The 19,007-nt window shown below is 53.2% G+C and overlaps 1 protein-coding gene across 1 annotated transcript in view; it reads left to right on the top strand.

The window, feature by feature from the left end:
* PLXDC1 (plexin domain containing 1) overlaps positions 1–19,007 on the top strand; it is a 55,785-nt gene that overhangs the window by 22,129 nt on the left and 14,649 nt on the right. Inside the window, exons 3-8 of the mRNA XM_082704941.1 lie at positions 2,349–2,492; positions 2,785–2,854; positions 3,528–3,650; positions 4,027–4,145; positions 5,130–5,229; positions 15,425–15,520. Of these exons, the coding sequence (XP_082561067.1) occupies positions 2,349–2,492; positions 2,785–2,854; positions 3,528–3,650; positions 4,027–4,145; positions 5,130–5,229; positions 15,425–15,520 (652 nt within the window). The remainder of the gene's footprint in view (positions 1–2,348; positions 2,493–2,784; positions 2,855–3,527; positions 3,651–4,026; positions 4,146–5,129; positions 5,230–15,424; positions 15,521–19,007) is intronic.

The following is a 19,007-nucleotide window of genomic DNA, read 5'->3' as shown; positions in this document are numbered from 1 at the left end:
GAGGCAGGCAGAGAGGGAGGGGAAAACCGGCTTCCCGCTGAGCAGAGAGCCCGATGCAGGGCTCGATTCCGGGACCCTGAGATCATGACCTGAGCCAAAGACAGAGGCCCAACCCACTGAGCCACCCAGCTGCCCCTTATTTATTTATTTTAGAGAGAGACAGGCAGAGGCAGAGGGAGAAGCAGACTCCCTGCCGATAGGGACCCTGATGCGGGGCTCCATCCCAGGACCCTAGGATCATGACCTGAGCTTAACTGTTAAGGCAGACGCTTAACTGACTGAGCCACCCAGGCACCCCTGACGTGAGAGAGTTTAACCAATGATTAAAAAGCAGCCCATGTCACCTTCCAGTGGGGACAGTTGCTTAAACATCCGAGAAACAACAGAGCAAGGAAAAGCCTTTGCCTTTGAGCGAGACTGACCTGGTTTCAGATGGGGCCCAGGAGACGCGTCCCCTCACTCCACCCTTTGCCGTCTTAGCTGAGGCAGCAAACACACAAGTTAGCATCTGTTTGGGGTTTCCGACCCACGGCAGAGTGTGGCTTCTGCCTGGGGGGGCCCTCATTTCTGACGCTTGGAGGTTTGGCAAAAGCTCTCACCACATGAGTCCCTGGAAGCAGGTGATAGAAACCAGACCCTTCTCCAAGCCTCCAAGCAGCCGTTTTTCAACACGGGTCTGCTCCAGTTCCTACGTGGGAGCTGCATTTGGTTGACTCCCACCCTACCTGCCCAGGTCTGTTCTCTGTGGGCTGTTGTCCTGCTTTGCTTGGTAACATGATCCCATTCCGGTCACGAGCATGTGCAATGGTAGCCGTGGCACAGGGAAGGGGCAGGCCCCCCTCCCACCATGGCTGTGCCCTGCGACACATTCATCGGCAAATCCTCCAGTTGAGCACATCCCCCGTGCCTCACCCCCATCGATAAAGGCAGCCCTCGCCTGTGGGAATGTCTGGTCTTAGAGGAGAGGACTGTGGGAGCCCCAGAAGGCTTGTGGGCAGAGTGATGGGGCCTTGCACGTGCCTTAGATTTGTCTGACAGCCGCGCAGAGGGCCGGTGGAGGGCTGGGGGGGATCAGGAGGCTGGAGGGGAGGCCCCCCTCCCCTGCCACACCATGCTTCTCCTGCTCATCTTCCCCCAACCCTGCCCTGACCCCAGGTCCCCAGAGCACGTCACTTGTCAGAAGAGCAGAGCCTGCCTCTTGGCGGCTGGAGAGGACAGGCATCCCCTGTCCCTGCTCATGCTGGGCCCAGGGCAAGGGCCGGCTGGGCAGCTGGCAGGTTGGCAGGGAGAACATGGTCTGTCTGCTCTGCTGTGTCTGCAGCCGCGGCCGCTGGACAGCCTGATTAATGACCCGCCGCGTCCAGGGCTCCTCACGGGTCAGCAGCCCCATCTCCTCAGCCGCAGCCAAGTGCACCGGCCGGCTCTGCCTCCTTCTCCCTGTGGCTGGCACTCCCAGATGGGTTGAAATGCTACAACATCGCCTCCTACCTGGGCTCTGCCACTCTTTCTGATAACTGTTTCCTGCCCTCTTTTAAATCCTGGCCCTAAATGCTTCTGTGCAGGAGAGGCTTTACAGAACTAATTTCCAGCTGGCTGTATTCTGGCTTGTTCTTTATCTGCTTTGGGCTCATGGTAGAGGTTAGAAATGTCTCAGAGGAACCACAGCTGCTTCTCTCGGCTTTCTCAGCCTCTGGTGACTGTCATGTGGGCTCCGATTTCTCCCTCTGCTCAAGGGTTTGTGTCTGGGTGTCCTACTTGCCTAAGGCCTGCCTCCTCCATCAGACTAGCAGCTCCCTAAGATCAAGAATCTACCTGCATCTTTTTTTTTTTTTTTAATTTATCTATTGATTTTTTTTCCTGAGGAGGTGGTGGGGGCAGAAGGAGAAGGAGAGATGTTCCACGCCCAGAAGAACCCAATGCGGGGCTCGATCTTGAGATCCCTGAGATTATGGTCTGAGCTGAAACCAAGAGTTGGACTCTTAACGGACTGAGTCATTGAGGCACCTCTCTGCTTTCCATCTTCAGACTGGGGGCTTCTAAGATCCACTTTTTTCTTTTCCCTGAAGCAGGGTAACCCCGAGCAGAGACTACGTGTCCCCTTCAGTCTGGGAGCTCCTTGAAGACCATAGCTCTGTTTGGGGCTGCCCTGGCTATTTCTTGCTGATGTCCCCAAGCTGAGCTCTGGCCTGGGCATGATCCATGGCCCAGGATGTCCAGGCTGAAACCAGCACTCGAGGCCACAGGGCTCGCACGAGGGAGGGCGGTGACTTCCTGGGGAGGGCAGAGGATGGCTCCTGGCCAGCCCGACTCCTCATACCTCCTGTGTTCTCTGTCTCGGGTGGTGGCAGGAGGACAACCACAACTACTATGTGTCCCGTCTGTATGGCCCTAACGAGCCCCGCAGCCGCGAGCTGTGGGTGGATGTGGCCAAGGCCAACCAGAGCCAAGTGAAGGTCCATAGAATCCTCTCCAACACCCACCGGCAGGCTTCGGTAAGTAGGCCAGTCCCTGGCAAGGCTGCCTTGGGCTGGGAGGCTGGGGGCCAAGGCATTGTGCCTGGTCGGTGGGCAGGGTTGTGGCCTGAGGTCCATGATCTGGGAGGTGCTTTCCAGGGAACTCTGGAGCCGGGGTGCTGCCTTGAGTTAAGGGGCCCACCCATGGTCCTGGCGGCCTGTTCTGGACATGCCTGCTCCCTGCTCTGTCCAGACAATCATGGGGCAGTGTGGGTGCCCGGCCTCCTGGCCTACAGCTTGGCCCATGCTGATTCTCTCCCATGCCCTGCAGAGAGTGGTCTTGTCCTTTGATTTTCCTTTCTACGGGCATCCTCTGCGGCAGATCACCATAGCAACTGGAGGTAAGGCTGTGTTGGTGGGACTGGGGGAGGTTTGGAGATCTCAGCCAGAACCCAAGGGACCTACCTGGAAAGGTTCAGTGGAGATGGGGATGTACGGATAGGCAGTGGAGGATCCTGCGTTGGGCTCTCTCTTGGAATCCCAGTCTCAGGAGGGAGACGAGTGTGTGTGTTTGACCACGTCCCCCAATGTTTTGGCTGACTTGCGTGTGTGTGTGTGCATGTGTGTGTGTGTGTGTGTCTGTGTGTGTGTGTGTGTGTCTTGGCCAGCTCCAGCCAGCCTGGACAATCCCTGTGGTCCCTGTGTTTCAGTCTGTGAATGAGAGAGAGGGGAGACTTCCCTGAGAGCCTGGCTCTTGGGATCAGGCTCCTGGCTGACAAGAGGAGCCTCTCTTAGGTTCCTGTGCACTTTCCCAGGGACAGGGAGGGGCGGGAGTCTGTGCCTACCTGGAGGGGCAGGGAGAGCCTTCTCTGCTCTGGAGCCCTTTTGCTCTGTACACACTAGACCCAGAGCCCAGCAGGCGGGGGTGGGGAACAGAGGTCCAAGATTCGCTTCCCCCCACAAAAAAAAAAAAAGATTCGCTTCCAGCTCCCTCTGCACTGTCCCTTCCGCACAAGGAAGGCACCTCTCTAGGCCTTCTCTGGTGATTCCTCCGTCTTAACCCCTCTCCCCCAGGCTTCATCTTCATGGGAGACACGATCCATCGGATGCTCACAGCGACTCAGTACGTGGCGCCTCTGATGGCCAACTTCAACCCCGGCTACTCTGAGAATTCGACAGTCGCTTACTTTGACAATGGTGAGACCAGATCTCAGAGTTTACAAACGCCCCCTGGCTCAGGGGCTCACTTAGTCAGCCCCTTTAGAGCAGTCCCAAGAGAGGACAAGGACTTGCTTACGGTCACAAAGCAAGGCAGCTACCCACCTTCCCGTGTTCACTGTCTTCATCTCTAAGATGGGGACAGGATGCCTGCCACCTAGCAGGATCTGATGAGATAGGAAGAGAAAAGTGCTTGGCTCTTAGCAGAGGTGACAAGCGTTAGAGGCCATGATTGTGTCTTACTCTCCCTGGATTGTCACTTGAGCACCCAGCACCCCACCACACCTGTGTTGGTCCCCAAAGCTGCTGCGGGGCCTGCCTCCCTGGCCAGCCGGCTCTCTCCTCTCCTCCCCAGGGACAGTCTTTATTGTTCAGTGGGACCACGTCTACCTCCAAGGCCGGGAGGACAGGGGCAGCTTCACTTTCCAGGCAGCTCTGCACCACGATGGCCGCATTGTGTTTGGCTACAAAGAGGTGAGCGAGCTTAGCTGTGGAGACGGCTGGGTCTTGGAGTCTTTCATTCAGCAACTATCTGTAGAGAACCTGCAAATGTGCCAGGCGTAGGCCTTGGTGCTGGGGAGACAGCGGTTGATGAGATGGCTGGAGGCCCTGCCCTTCTAGAGCTGTAGGTCTGGTTGGGGAGATAGATGGTAATTGCAGGGACAAGTGTAGAATCACCACTGTGACAAGTATTCCTAAGTTAGAGGTGCCCGGTGTCAGGAGTGCCTTTCATGAGGCTTTTTCCCCCCTTTTCTTTTTTTTCATGAGGCTTTTTATCTCAGCAGAGGTCAGGGGAGGCTTCCCTGAGGAACAGAGTTGAAATCTGCAGGAAGCAAAGGAATTCCTTAACAGGAAGCCAAGAGGAGAGGGAAAAGCACATTCAAAGGTCCTGTGGCAGAACAGGGCATGGCTGGTACAAAGCCTTGGAAGAAAGCAAGGCTGGAGGGGAGAATGTAGGGGACAAGCAAGGGCAGGGGAACACCCAGCTTTGCCTTTAAGAAAGGTCACTCTGGCTTCAGAGTGGAGAACATATTGTTGGTGGCTCAGAGGGAAGGCTGCGGGATGGTTTCAGAGAAAGATGTCAGCTTGGAGTAGGTGGCGTGAGATTGAGAGAACTAGACAGATCTAAGAGCCAGAGGGCAGGTAAATTAATAGGATTTGGAGATGTGTTCGGTGGAGGGTGGATGAGATGGACAAAAGGGGGTGACTCCCAGGTTTCTGACCTGCATGGAGGTGCCATCCACTAAGAGCAAAGAAAAAAAGTGAATGTGCTGGAGAAGTTGTGGGAGAGACTTGCAATTTGGATGGGGACCATTGGATTTGGGATGTCTTTGAGTCCTCTGAGAGGTGCTGCTGAGCAGGCAGATACATCTGGAGATCAGAGGGGAGCTCTAGGCTGGCCCAGGGGTGCTTGGGGGGCGGGGGGGGGTAGATGGTGCCTTTTTTCTCCTGCCACAGATCCCTATGCCTGTCCTGGAAATCAGCTCCTCCCAGCACCCCGTCAAAGCAGGCCTGTCAGATGCTTTCATGATTCTCAACCCTTCCCCGGATGTCCCAGGTGAGTCCCTAGGGATCCAGCGGAGCTCTCGGACGGGGTGGGTGGGGGTTGGACCGAGCTCCAGCTGACCCAGGCTGTAGGCGGGTGGGGATGGGCAGTGGAGGGGGTGGATGGAGAACAGAGAGCCAAGCAGGAAGGAGGGAAGATGGAGCATAATGAGTTCCAACTTTTCTTCATTAAAGCAGAGGAACCATTTTTTTCCCCCAGTGAAATCTCTAGTGGGGGGTGTGGCTCTAGTTTTGGAGGGGAAGTAGAGCCACTCAATACCCTGTCCCTTTAGAAAATCTCCACAGACACCAAATTAAGATTTTTGAGTCCTCACAGAACACAACTATAAGGACATCCCCATCCCAGGTGATAGGAGCATCACAGGGGGCTTCAGGGGAAGGAAGCTGGTCTTGGCCACGTTGTTAACTGTCCTTTGGCAAATCAGATCTCTCTAGCCTCCGTGGCTTCTTCTGTAATATGGGGGGTGTGTGTAGCTGGAACGGTGCTTTTTCCTTCCTGGTCCTCTTCCAGTTCTGATATTTTGGGGGAATCACAGTTCTTTCTCTCCTGCTTCTAACCCCTGCTCACCACCATGAGGGTCTTGGATTCCCATTTCTGGGGAAGGCACGGCAGGCAGGCCGGCTGCTTTTTCTAGACCCCTGGCTCCAATGCTTTTGAACCTGACCTCTTCTGTTATGCTGTGTATAAAAAAGCCCTTTTGTCTAGGGGCACCTGGCGGGGGGTGGGGGGGTGCTCATTCGGTTAAGCCTCTGCCTTCAGCTGAGGTCATGATCCCAGGGCCCTGAGATCGAGCCCCGTGTTGGGTTCCCAGCTCAGTGGGGCATCTGCTTCCTCCTCTCCCTCTGCCCCTCTCCCATCCCATGCTCTCTTTTGTTCTCAAATAAATTAATACAATCTTAAACAAGAACAATAACAAAGTCCTTCTGTCTAACCTGCGGGGCCCCAAGCAGGAGCAGACTGGTTGGTGTCTGTTCTTCTCTATCCCTACCCGTACTAGATGGGACTGGGGGATATTCTGAACTCCACCCTAGCCACCCCAGGCTGGATGAGAGGACGTGGGTGGGAGGCACCAAAGGGCTTCCCTGTGGAGAGGCAAGGCACCACCATTCGGGGAACTCTAGGGGTTCTGGGGGAAGTATCCTTCCTACATCTGTTGGTTGAATTTAATCAATACACATGTTCTGAGTTTCTACTCGACACTATGTCCTGGGTGCTATGGAGATACAATGAAGAGGAAGTCATGGAGGGACTCATCACCTGAGCAGAGCCTCTGTCCCTAACGGAAATCCGAGGGAAGGGACCAGGGCTCCTGTCATAAGCCTTCATCAGCACCTTCCATGTGCAAGTTTCAGTCCAGTGTGAGGGGCTTGGCTCTGGGGTGGGAAGCGTGGAGTCCAAACTCCCCACAAGCATCTGGCCTCCAGCAAGTCACTTATCCTCTTAAAGTTTATTTCTTTATCTGTAGTTGGGGATATAAGTAGTTCGTGCCCCCTAGTGACTGTGAAGGTGAATGCTATGATGCACACGAAGCGTTCCCTCCGATGTCTGGTGCACGGAGTCTGTGAGTCCTGCATTAGGATATCTTTCTGTGCTGGCCCTTAGCACAAGACGCGGTGTTTGATAACCCAGCAGGACATCTGGAAGGGGAGCAAACAGTGCAGAAATAGGAGCATGTGATGTCCTGACACTGGTGTGTCATTGGTCAGATGCCACGCCCACAGTCGTTCAGGTGGCTTTTGCAGCTAGTGGGAAAACAATCACGTGCTACAGTGGCAGTTTCCCAAACTTCACCCATGTGCACATCACTTTTGAGGTTTTTGTCATGAACATGAATGACTGTTCTGTTATTATGAAGGCTCTTCTTTTTTTTTTTTTTAAGATTTTATTTACGTATTTGTCAGTGGCGGGGGAAGAAGTGCAACCAGGGAGAGCAGGAGGCAGAGGGAGAAGCAGGCTTCTGCTGAACAAGGAGCCCAAAGTGGGGTTTAATCCCAGGACCCTGGTATCATGACCTGAGCCAAAGGCAGATGCTTAACCCACTGAGCGACCCAGATGTCCCTATGAATGCTCTTCTTCATCCCAATTAATAAAGTGATATTTTTGCATGAATAAATGTACCCGGTCTAAAACTCAAAAGGTAAAAAACGTTTTTATAAAAACAATTAGGTTTTGGGAGAAATGGGGGGAAAAAAAGAAAAAAAAATAGGTTTCTCTCCCATACCTGATCCCTGTCCCTAGTTTTCCTTTCTGGAGGCAACCCCACTACTGGGTTATTTCCAGAGCTGTAAGCCTATAGGTAAGCAAGCATATGTTTGGTTATTTAACACAAATGATGGCATATGATGCCACTGTTCTACCCTTGAACGAAGTATATCCTGCCCATCATACCATACCAGCTCCCACTCCATTCTTGTTACTGGCTACTTGATAGCCTGTCACACAGATGTTACCTTAATTTAACCAACCCCTCCCCCCACGTAGGCTTTACAGCTGTTTCCCACTTTTGCCACAAGAAATAAGGCTGCTGTGAATATTCTTGCAAGTAGCTATTTTTACTCCCCGTTGTGAGTATTTCCGCAAGTAAATTCCCACGATCCAGATCTTGCCCCGGCGGCTCTCAAGGTGCTTGCCAGGGTATAGTCATCTCCGCTGCTGATTGGGGTGGAGCTGGCGAGAGCTCTCCCATGGGTGTGGGCAGGGTTCATTTCCTTGAGGAGGGCCCCCTCTGTCCCTGCCCTGTGGACCTCCCCGTAGGACAGCTCATCACATGGTAGCTGGCTTCCACCAGAGCAGGTGAGCAAGACAGCCGGAGGGGGTGGGCAGGACCTAAGGGCTGTCTTTTTGTAACCTAATCCTGGAAGTGCCATCTCATCACTTTTGCCATATTCTATTGGTTAGAAGCAAGTCACTAGGTCCAGCCCACACTCAAGCAGGAGTCCAAGGGCGACAGTACCATGAGGCAGGCCAGTGGGGGCCACATTGGAGGCTGCCTGATGACCACGCTGATTATAATCCCATCCGCAGGCTCTCAGTTTTATCGTATTTGGTCAACCTCCCAGCACTGCAAGTGAAGTCTGTATTTTAAATGAGGACACAGAGGCTCTGTGAGGTGACTCGCTTGTGATCACACACACAGCTCCGAGAGAGAACTGAAACCCAGATCTTCCTTTTTTTTTTTTTTTTTTTTTTAAACCGTGGGGTCGTTTGAGACTTTCTAAATCTAACCCAGGCCCATTCCAGCCAGAAGGGTGAATCCTTTTCTCCTCAGCTCCCCAAACACCCGCAGCCTGATGTGCCGCAGATCCCAGGCTGTTTTGCGGGATGGGCGGTTCTTAGCGTCCCGGTCCTCGGCCCGTGTGCCTTACGGAACCCGTCTGGTTCATCCGTGCCTCTCTCAAAGGGCTTTGTGGGCTGGCAGCGTCTCAGGAAATGTGTGTTGGATCCAGCTGTTGTATGAGGGTGAATTAAAGGAAGTCAGATCCCCCAGGGAGTGTCTGCATCTGAGGTTTCTCTGTGATTCTGGAATGAAAGGCTGTCTTAGAGCAAGCCAGGGAGATGTGGGGAGGCGGGAAGAGGGGCAGGGGAGGAAGCACAACCCACCTGCAAAAACAGGAGGGCTGTTGCGCCTGCTCCGGGAGGCGGGGCCTCCCTGGCGTGGGAGCTGCGGGATTCAGGACTCCAGGTGCTGTTCGCTGAGCTGTCCTGTATGCCTGTCCGCCCGCAGGCACCCGGCCCCCAGACAAAGTCCCGCAGCCCCCAGCCTCTCATCTCCTTCCCTCCTCCCCTCATTCCTTCTTGTCACCGCTGGATCTGAACATGTCATTCTCTGGCATCTTGTTGCAGCAGCATGAAGTCCAAATCCTTAGCGCGGCATTCAAGGTCCCATGCAGCTGGCACGGCCTACCCATCAGCCACCACTCTCTGTTGGGGCATCACTGGTCTGCGTGCCCTGTTCCCCAAACGTGCCAAGGGCCGTCCACATCGCTATGACACAGTTCTTTTTTTTTTTTTTTTTCCTTTTAAGATTTTATTTATTCATTTGAGAGAGAGAGAGCACAAGCAGGGGGAGAAGCAGACTCCTGGCTGAGCTGGGATCCCAATATGAGGCCCCATCCCAGGACCTGGAGATCATGACCTGAGCCGAAGTCAGATGCCCAACCAGCAGAGCCACCCAGGCGTCTCTTTATGACATAGTTCTTGTTTAAAATGGCGCCCATTTCAACCCTTTTGCCACTTGGCAAAATTCTCCTCATCCGTTGGTCCAGCTCTGATGTTGTCTCCTCCCTGCAGCAGAACTCCTGGTTTCCTCAGACCCCTTCTCCCCAGCAGGCCATGAGCCCCTTGGGGGGCTCACCGTGGCCCTGGCGCTTAGCTCAGTGCCCGCACGGCAGGGCAAGCGCTCAACAAATGTGCAATAAGGCCGGGGCGGGAGCCTCTGGAGGGAACGGGTGCTGCAGAGACCTGGTCCTCTGCACTCTGGTGACCCCAAGGGAGAACAGGGGCCTGATGTGGTGGAGGGGCATACTAATTAATTGCATCTCTCTTTGTCAGAGGTTTTTAGCCTGGCTCTGGGCAGAGACTTTAGGAGGAATATCGAGGTGTGGGGGGGCCATATTCAGATGCCAGCCTTTTTCTGGGACAGCACCCATGGCCTTCATTGGGTTGTTGTTGTTTTTAAAGATTTTATTTATTTGACAGAGAGAGACTCAGCGGGAGAGGGAACACAAGCAGGGGCTGTGGGAGAGGGAGAAGCAGGCTTCCCACTGAGCAGGGAACCCTATGTGGGGCTCAACTCCAGGACCCCGGGATCATGACCTGAGGGCCGACACTTACCAACAGAGCCACCCAGGTGCCCCCTTCATTGGGTTTCTAAATGGGCCACCACCTCTGCTTTGGGGAGTGATGGATTTGATGTGGCTGAGAGGTCAGATTCCTCTGGGTCTGCTATTCAACCCACAAGTAGGGAATTAGTTTGGAATAGGCTGAGCTGCAAATAACAGTAAATCCCAAATAACCGTGGCTTCAGGGAGACGCAAATTCAGGGACAGCTCTCTTGTCCGAGGCTCCCATTGTCCAAGCCTCCCTGGGATGCCGCCGCCAGAAAGGATAGTATCGCTAGTACCCAAGCCCCTCCACGCCTGGAGTGCAATGAGAAATGGTGGTTGGTTTCCCCACTATTCCAGAATTCCCCGGCAGTGAGCCCATGGGCTGGTCTACGAGACTGTCTCCTTCCCCAGGCTCCACTTTCCTCCCACCCCTCGGTTTTGGGGGTGGGGGGACTTCAGCATAGTCTCACTCTGGGATTGAGGGAAGGAGATGCTGCAAAAACCAGAATTTTTCTTACCATCACTTCCTTACATAAACTGTTACACAGGCTTTGCAGCAGAGTCTGCAGAGCACGCCTAATGCAGAGACAAGATCTATGGGCAATTAGCAGTGGCTTTCTGCAGAGGCACGCAAAACATACAAGGTAGCTCATTTGCTCTTTATTTGGCCACGAGGGCCCCCAGCAGTCAATAAAATTTCCTCTATTCATTTGTTTAAGAAACTCGTTCTTGGTGCACCTGGTGGTTCGGTTCGTTATGTGGCTGCCTTTGGCTCAGGTCATGATTCCGGAGTCCTGGAATCAAGTTCCCATGGGGCTCCCTGCTCAGCGGGAAGCTTGCTTCTCCCTCTGCCCCTCCCCTTGCTTATGCTTTCTCTCTATCTCTGTTAAAATCAATAAATAAAACCTTAAAAAAAAAAAGAAATACATGAACGAAGAAATGAAAACTTCTTCTAAAACTGCCATCTTATATTTTTTTAATCTTGTAGCTACCCATTTTTGGAGTGGTTGCACTTTGTGGCAGGACTTGTCAGTCTGATTTCTTCTGGCCAATCCAACCCTTCCCCGCTGGTGTCTGGTTTTGAAACAAAATAGGACATGTAAACCTCTCTTTTGAGCCGCTAACATTTCTTGTCTGGGCAGCAGCGCTTTCCATGTCTGGATCTTAGTATTTCTGAATCTTTGATGAGTGGAGGCAGAGATAAAAACAGAACGTCCCAAACTGCCAGAAATGTGGCTTTGAGGAGGCCTCTGTCTTGCTTCCGGAGGGATCTGTTGGTCGTGCAGATGGACGTCATCGTCCTTGGGCGAGCCCCAGATGTTGGCGAGATAATCCAAAAGCAAATAACTCAGGCAGGGATATTAAGAGTTCTGTTTATAGAGAAATAAAATATTACCCAAGCCACACACTCAAACAAGTACACGTTGGCAGTTGAAGTGAGCAAATATTTTTAATCAGCGGTCTATTTCCGCACACCCACTCTCATCCCCCTTTCTACCACACTCCTCTTCCCTGCCCTGCGGTAGGGCGATGATGGGCTTTGGAGCACATCTGACCCCGTCTGGCTGCATCCTCCCTTGAAACACACCCCCAATTCTGGTTCCCCAGCCCAGGTGGTGGGGAGACCCATCCCTAGATTCTGGCGGGAGGTTTGCTGGGAACCTTGCCTTCCATGGCTGCTGCTTGTGTGTCTCTATCCCTGAAGTTGGCCTCCTCGACAAGTTCATGCCCTCATTCATGCCCAACCTGACTTCACTTGTTCTTTCCATTTCTCCTTCCTTCCCACCCTGGGGTCAAGCGCTCCTCTACCTCCTTGCAGGTGGGAAATCCGGAAAGCCAGCTCTCCCCTCCTTTGAGCTCTAAGGTCAGAAGGGGCATGTCTGACTACAGTGCCCATTGGGGGCTCCCCTTTTGAGAAAGGCCATAGTCTGGTGGGCTGGGCAGGAAGGGCATTTTTCCTGTAGGCTGTGGACTGAAGTTATAAATACGTTGCTGAGGTTTGGTGACTACCTATAATCCACGCATTCGTTCACAGTCATTTCTTTTGAGGTCCTTTTATGTGCAGGGGCTGATGCTAGGGGCTGGGTGGTGGGAGTGGTAGAGCTCAGCACGGTGGGGCAGGTGTTGATCAAAGTCAATATTGATGGAGGGTGTAACAGGGGATCCTGGACAACGTGCAGGAAGCTGTGAAGCTCAGAGGAGGGGCCACCGACGGTGCTGGGGAGGGTGGGGAAGCCTTCGAGGGCGTGTCCTTTGCATTGAGTCTTGCAAGAGGAAGCAGATAAAGGAAGAAAGGTTTCCACAGATTATAGATCCCATGGTCTCACACCCCTTGGAAGACCTGGAATTTCCCTTTGTTTTCTTCCCCCTTACATTTTAATGCTCAAAGGGGTGATTTTTCAGAAGAAGAGATAGCTCTTGGGGGAGGTGTGTTGGACAGAGTTGTGGAAGGCTGCCTGGGTGTCCTCCATCTAGATGTCTCACATCCCCTAGGCTCACTCCTATCCTAGGCCACCTTCTCAGTGCAATTGGTGCTACTTGGGAAGGGCCCTGCAGCGCATACAGGCCCTGATGAAAGATTAAAGATTAAAAACTGAGCAAAAAATGACACAAAGCTGACCTTCCTCACCCCAGTCTCTTCCAGACTCCACTCCTGCTTGGCAACAGCCCTTTCTTATACCAAAATAAATATGTGTGTCTGTGTGCGTGCGTGCGTGCGTGCGTGCATGTGTACAGGGCTCTGTGAACGTCATCCCTCAGCTTTTGATGGAAGAGTCTCTCCTCCCTAGGACCTTGGTAAGCCTGTAGACATCAGGCAGTGACTGCCTGCCTGAGAACTATGAGGATTTCCTCTCGGCCCCTTCCCTTTCAGACTTAGGGTTGCTTAGGACAAAAATAAGGACGCAGTTCCTCCATCTTTGGGATGTTGGCTTAAGTATTTATTTTTACTGAAACACTGTAAATGTTTCCCTTCTGCCCTTTTAGAAGCACAAATACAGTGGTCCCCCCCTTATCTGCGGGCACACGTTCCATGATCCCCAGTGGCTTCCTGAAACCATGAGCAGCCCTGAAACTTGTGGATACTGTGTTTCTTCCTATACCTACATACCTGTGGTAAAGCTTAATTTATAAACTAGGCACAGTGAGAGATTAACAACACTAGTAATAACACAGATCAATGATAGCAATGTCATGTTATAAAAGTCAAGTGAAAGTGAATGTGATCTCTCTCTCAAAATATCTTACTGTACTGTACCCACACCCTCCGTTGGTGAGGAGATGGGGGGAGGTGAGCAGCATGGCTGATGGAGTCGGGGGGTGGGGTCTCAGGCTGCGAAAGCGAAGCCTCGAATGTGGAGGACAACTGCAGAGAAATGAGGAGCTATGGTGTGGCGGGCACCCTTGTATAGAATCACGAGAGCAGAGTGACCATGTCTCTTCCTGATGCTGTGTTCAGTGACTCCAAATTGGTAGCTTGAAATCCGCATGGGGCGTGTGTACACCACAGAAATCAGCAAACACCACCAGTCAGGACGCATTCATTGCATAGGGTGATGTTTCCAGGACATTCTGCGGTTGGGAATGTTCCTGGGGCCGACACGCCCATCATTGCTATGCCACACAGCAGTGTGGTGTGGGAAGAGAAGCACCAGACCCACTGGGGTTCAACCAGGGGCTAAGTAGGAGGCATTGATTCCAAGATCGGAGATAAATCCATGATAGAAACCAAGATGAGATGTTCTTTTGAGCAGATTCTTCATGCAGGAGGAGGACTAAGGAGAGGGCGCCCAACACATGACCCCCTTCCTTTCTCAGTTGGGTCTGATGAGTTCTCCTGCCACCTTGGGGAAGGTTCCTCCAAACCACCTTCATCTGAGAGAGGAAAGTTACATCCCTGCCTGCTCTTGGCTTCCAGGAACAAAAGCCCAGCTCAAACTATCTTAAGTGGAAGAGGGGATATGAAGCAGCCCAAAGAACCAAAGGAAGAACTGAGAGCCAGGGAGACAGGGACCAGGGCAGGTCCTGGGGGCACCAGAGGCTGGAGAACCACGATTATGTACTGCTATGAGTCTGTGCGTGAGATCGGACCTGTGGCCGTTCATGGACTTGGAGCTTGCATTTTCTGAGCTTCATTACCAGAAAGCAAAGGGCCTTTTGGTTACAGTTGAAAAGTCCCAGGGAAGGTCTCTGATTGGTCCAGCTTGCATCACATGCCCAGCCCTGGACCAATCACTGTGCAGCCAGGGAGGCAGAGTCATGGGGGAAGATGGTAGCTCCAGGGCCAAGCACATGTAGGAATGGACTGGGGTAGTTCCCTCAAAGGGAGTGCTGTTTCCAAAAAGAAGAAGGGGCACTGAACAGGCCGAGCACAACAAGGCTCCTTCCTCTTGTAGGGAAATTCATTCACAAAGCTCGGTGGCTGGCTGACAGCCTTTCAGAGCTGAAGGAAACCAACCCCATGTCATGGTTCTTAGGTGGGTGTGGAGATGTGGTGGAAAGTATCAGAGCATCGATTTTCATTTTAGGAGAAGTCTTTCCTCTACAATTGTACGTTTTTCCTCCCAAATGTGTTGTAGCAGGTGTTTCTGCCTTTCCACATCATAAATAAGAAACTGAGGCCCAACTGGGAGCGGAACTTGAATCAAAACTCAGGTTTCTTGAAACCAATGCCCTGCAGGGACTGAGACGTAATATAAGCCCAGCCCCAGGCCCTGAACCTCACTCTGACTTCCATTCCGGACAGGAGAGGTTTCCCAAGTTCAGCCTGTGCCTCTGCAGACATTTGCAGAGTGCTCTCTGTGGGTCAAGTTCAGGACCCGATGCTCACTGTCTAACGTTCCCGCCCCCCAAATAGACAGCGGTGACCACATACCTGGGGTGTGCAGGGGTAGCAGGGTACCTGGCCTGGGTAGAGAAGAGGAGGGACCTGGTGAAGGAAGGCTGCTCACAGGAAGTGGCCCCGAGCTGGATGTGGAAGGGTGAGCTAGAGGAGGGGAGAAGGCATGGAAGGACAGTATGGGTCAAGGGAACAGCAGCTGTGAAGGCACAGAGCTGTGCAGAAGCAGGGGAGCTCCTAGATCTTGACCTCAGGAGCAGCCAGGCTTCTGTGTTAGGTTGTTTAACCTGTCGACAATTCAAAGCTCTCCTTGCAGGATGAACTCCTGTCCTCCTGTCTCCCTGCAGCTTTGAGATCATTGTCCAAGGTTGATGAGTTTACTTCCTGCCCTTAGGGGCTGCATCCTGACCCCGCCCCCATCCACTCACTTGAGTCTCTTGCCCATCTGTCCGGCTCTGGGTACAAACTTCAAAGTCCTCTGGGCATGCGCTGCTCCCAGTGACAGGCTCTGCCTCTGTTTCAGAATCTCGGCGAAGGACCATCTTCGAATACCATCGTGTGGAGCTGGACCCCAGCATGGTCACCAGCACATCAGCCGTGGAGTTCACCCCAATGCCAAGTGAGTAGGGATCGTCCCTGCCGAGGGAGGGCATTCCACTGTCCTGGAAAGAGCTTCAGAGTCACACAATCTGGGTTCAATTCCCAGGCCCACCACTGACCCTTGTGTGGGTACGGCCACCTCATTTCTCCGGGCTGCCCTTTCTCATTTGTCACATGGGCCTCACATCACTTCCCTCCCAGAGCTAAGGTCAGGGTCAGAAGCATGGCAGGTAGAGTTGAGGACATTAATGCCAGCGGCGGACACTAGCTGGCATCCTGGGCGTGGTTGTACTTGAAACAGGATACCTGTGGTGATTAACACACAATTAAAACCAGGAAAGGTGTATCCTTGAGGATTTTTCGACTGAGCCCCCAGGAAAGGTAATCCAGGAACCGAGTGAATCAATCCTTACATTTCTTTCTTTCTTTTTTTTTTTTAAAAGATTTTATTTATTTATTTGCGAAAGAGAGAGAGGGAGCTCACACAAGTAGGGGAGAAGGGCAGAGAGAAGAGGGAAAAGCAGACTCCCCTCTGAGCAGGGAGCCCAAGATGCCAGGGCTCGATCCCGGGATCATGACCTGAGCCGAAGGCAGACTGAGCCTCCCAGGCACCCATGGGTCCTTACATTTCTTGTCATGTGTTCCTTAGAGGAGCAATAATGCCAGAGTTCACAGGCTGGAGGCAATAAAGCGATTTAGCCAGCAGTCCTCCAAGAACCACGGCTCCGGCCCTCCCCGGTGCCCCACTCACCTACAGCTGAGGTCCATGACCAAGGCCCCAGCTGTTGCTGTGGACCCCACAGGATCGGGGTCAGGTGCCCTTTGGGTATGGTCAGGGAAGCGAGGGAAAGGAGGACAGCACTCTTGTTCTCACAGCCCGCACTTTTACTTTTTTCTTATTTTTTAAAGTTTATTTGTTTATTTAATTTCTGCAACCAATGTGGGACCTCATGACCCTGAGATCAAGAGGCTCATGCCCTCCAGACTGAGCCAACCAGGCACCCCTGTTCTTGCATATTTGAAAGAGTTTGAATGTCCTCTCCTGTCTCATAGTACCTACCAGCTTCCCTCTGAGTCCATGGCCTTCTCCCTGCCTTCTGGGGTGTTTCTTGCCTTGCCTCCCCTGGCTTCCTCTTCCCTGGAGGTTCTGGAAGCCGGGGGCAGTGGAGAAAGAAGAAGGGGAGGAGGAAAGTTCTTGAACACTAGACCTGTCTCAGCGGGGCTCAGCAGGTATCTCCCCCTGGGAAAGAGGAAGGACACAGACACCATGGGGTCACAGGACACAAACCCCTTGAAGGTCACAGCCCCACCCCCACCGCAGCTGCCGTCTGTCTTAGGCAGGAGAGACCTGGGGCCTGAGAAGCAGGGGTTCCTCAAGGACTGCTGAGGGCAAACCTCCAGGCTCAGGACTTGAAGAAACTGCACTTAGGAGCAAGGACATCGAAGGGCAGATAACTGCCTGGGCGGAAGTGAAGCATCCTGAGAATCGTTTCTGGGACACTCTACGTTTCAGCCACTTCCACCCCTCCAGTGAATTCATAAGCATTTAATAGCTCGTGGGACATCTGAAATGCAGATGAGAAATAAAGGTCAGTGGGTTGTATACCTACCCCACAGAGGCTCCCAGACCTTTTTCTCATGGCCAGTTTGCCTAGAGCAATTGCCTGGAGCCCCTGGAAGCCGGTTAACTTGGTTCCAAGAAAACTCTGCACCCCCCACCCCCAACCATGAAGGATTTCTCTCTTACCTTTGGGTGGTAGTGGGGGGGGCAGTTTACTTACCCAAGATTTGTCCAGAGGTTGTGGATGGCCTGTCTCCAAGCCATTGTACTCTGTGGCCAGTTCCTCCTGGTGTCTCTTCTGGAAGACACCATAAGAGGGTGGCATGGGCAGAGGGTGAGAGCTGGGGCAGGGAAACCCCCTGTGGGACCTCCAGGCTAAGAGCTCAGGCTTTTGGCTCCCTCAGACCTCAGTTCAAGCCCAGACCACCACTCCTAACTCTGTGACTCTCTCTAAGCCTCAGTTCCTTCACCTGTAAAACGGGGATAACAAAATCACGCAGGCATGGATTCCACAAACATTGGTTAACTGCCTACCATCCATCTGTGATAGGGAGCTGTTCTGGGCCCTCTGGGTATAGAAGGGGACAAAACAGCTGGAGAGCTCCATTCTCTTGAAAGGACACAGTGCCACCTACAGCCCGTCCCTCTCACAGTGACTGAAGGTGACACACTGTGGCCACAGCAGCTTTTCTCCCACTCAGCCATGGCTGGTTCCCAACCGCCATCTTGCTGGGGTGGGGGGCATGGCCGGCAAAGTGGCTCCCTCATTAATGGACTGCAGTAGAGTCCCGGGAAGACTCACAGAGTGAGGAAATGTGTGTGGTAGGTGTTGAACGAGTGGTCATTTTTCTGAGTCAGTTGTCTCCTCTTGCTGCTAGCGGTGTGTTCTGTTCTGTTCAGCTGCCCATCACATGAGCCCTTCTCTTGCACACGCTTATTCAGGGTGAGGGCCTGGCTCTCCTTGGAATGAAATGCACAGGTCTGTGGCAGCTGCTTGCCACCCAGAGGTCTTTCTGGTTTTCTTCAGAGGAGCGCTCAATCTCAAGCGAACAACGCTTAAAATTCAGCCCCCACACCTCCTGCGCTCCGGCCCTCTCTGCTTCTAGGCTTGGCTGGTGCCACGGGGGTCCCCGCACCGTCCAGCAGCCTGCTCCCACTAACTCCTCTGCTCTCCGGCTCTGCGCTGCCCCAGGCCAGCCCCCAGCTGTCCCTCCCCCTCATTCCCATCACCCTCAGCTTGTCGACTCCATGCAGCCCGTTAGTGTTCTGGTGGCCGCTGGGAACACCGCTGGAATATGCTCCTCCCCGGCCTCTGCGCTCAGGGGCTTTTCTGCTTCAACTCCTCCTCCTCCTCCTCCTCCAGGAGGGCCTCCAGTCTTGCTTCCTCCCTGCTCTCAATCTCTGGCCAAACGACCTTTCCTCAGAGGCCTTTGCCAACCTCCCCAAATAGGACATCCCCCACACTGTCACCCCGCCTCCCTGTTCTGCGCCCCTTGTTTTCCCAGCCTGCTGCTAGAAACCCTAGTGCAGACTTTGTTGTCTGGGTATTGTTGGGCATCTCCTGTGCTTAGCGGCAGGCTCTGTGCCAGGAGCGCGTCTGTCTGTCTTTCCCTATGCATCACTGCAGCTTCCACAGCTGGGACCATGCCTACCTGTGGCAGGTGCTCAATACATATCTGTTGAAAGACTGCATCAGGGCGCACAGTTGGTTAGGAGTCCCACTCTTGGGGTCCTGGGATCGATCGAGCTCCACATCAGGCTCTGCACTCAGCAGGGAGCCTGCTTGGAGATTTTCTCTCTCTCCCTCCCCTGCTCACGTGTGCGTTCGCTCTCTCTCTCTCTCTCAAACAAACAAATCTCTAAAAAGCAAAGAAGAATGAACGTGAGCATGAATGAATGAGTGGATGAATCCTGGTAGGTACGCTGAGGGGCATGAGTAAGGTCA

The sequence above is a fragment of the Mustela nivalis genome (genome assembly GCF_964662115.1).
Source record: "Mustela nivalis genome assembly, chromosome: 17".
NCBI classification, from domain to species: domain Eukaryota; kingdom Metazoa; phylum Chordata; class Mammalia; order Carnivora; family Mustelidae; genus Mustela; species Mustela nivalis.
The sequence above is the reverse complement of the archived record's forward strand: the minus strand, read 5'-3'. Positions and strand labels throughout refer to the sequence as shown.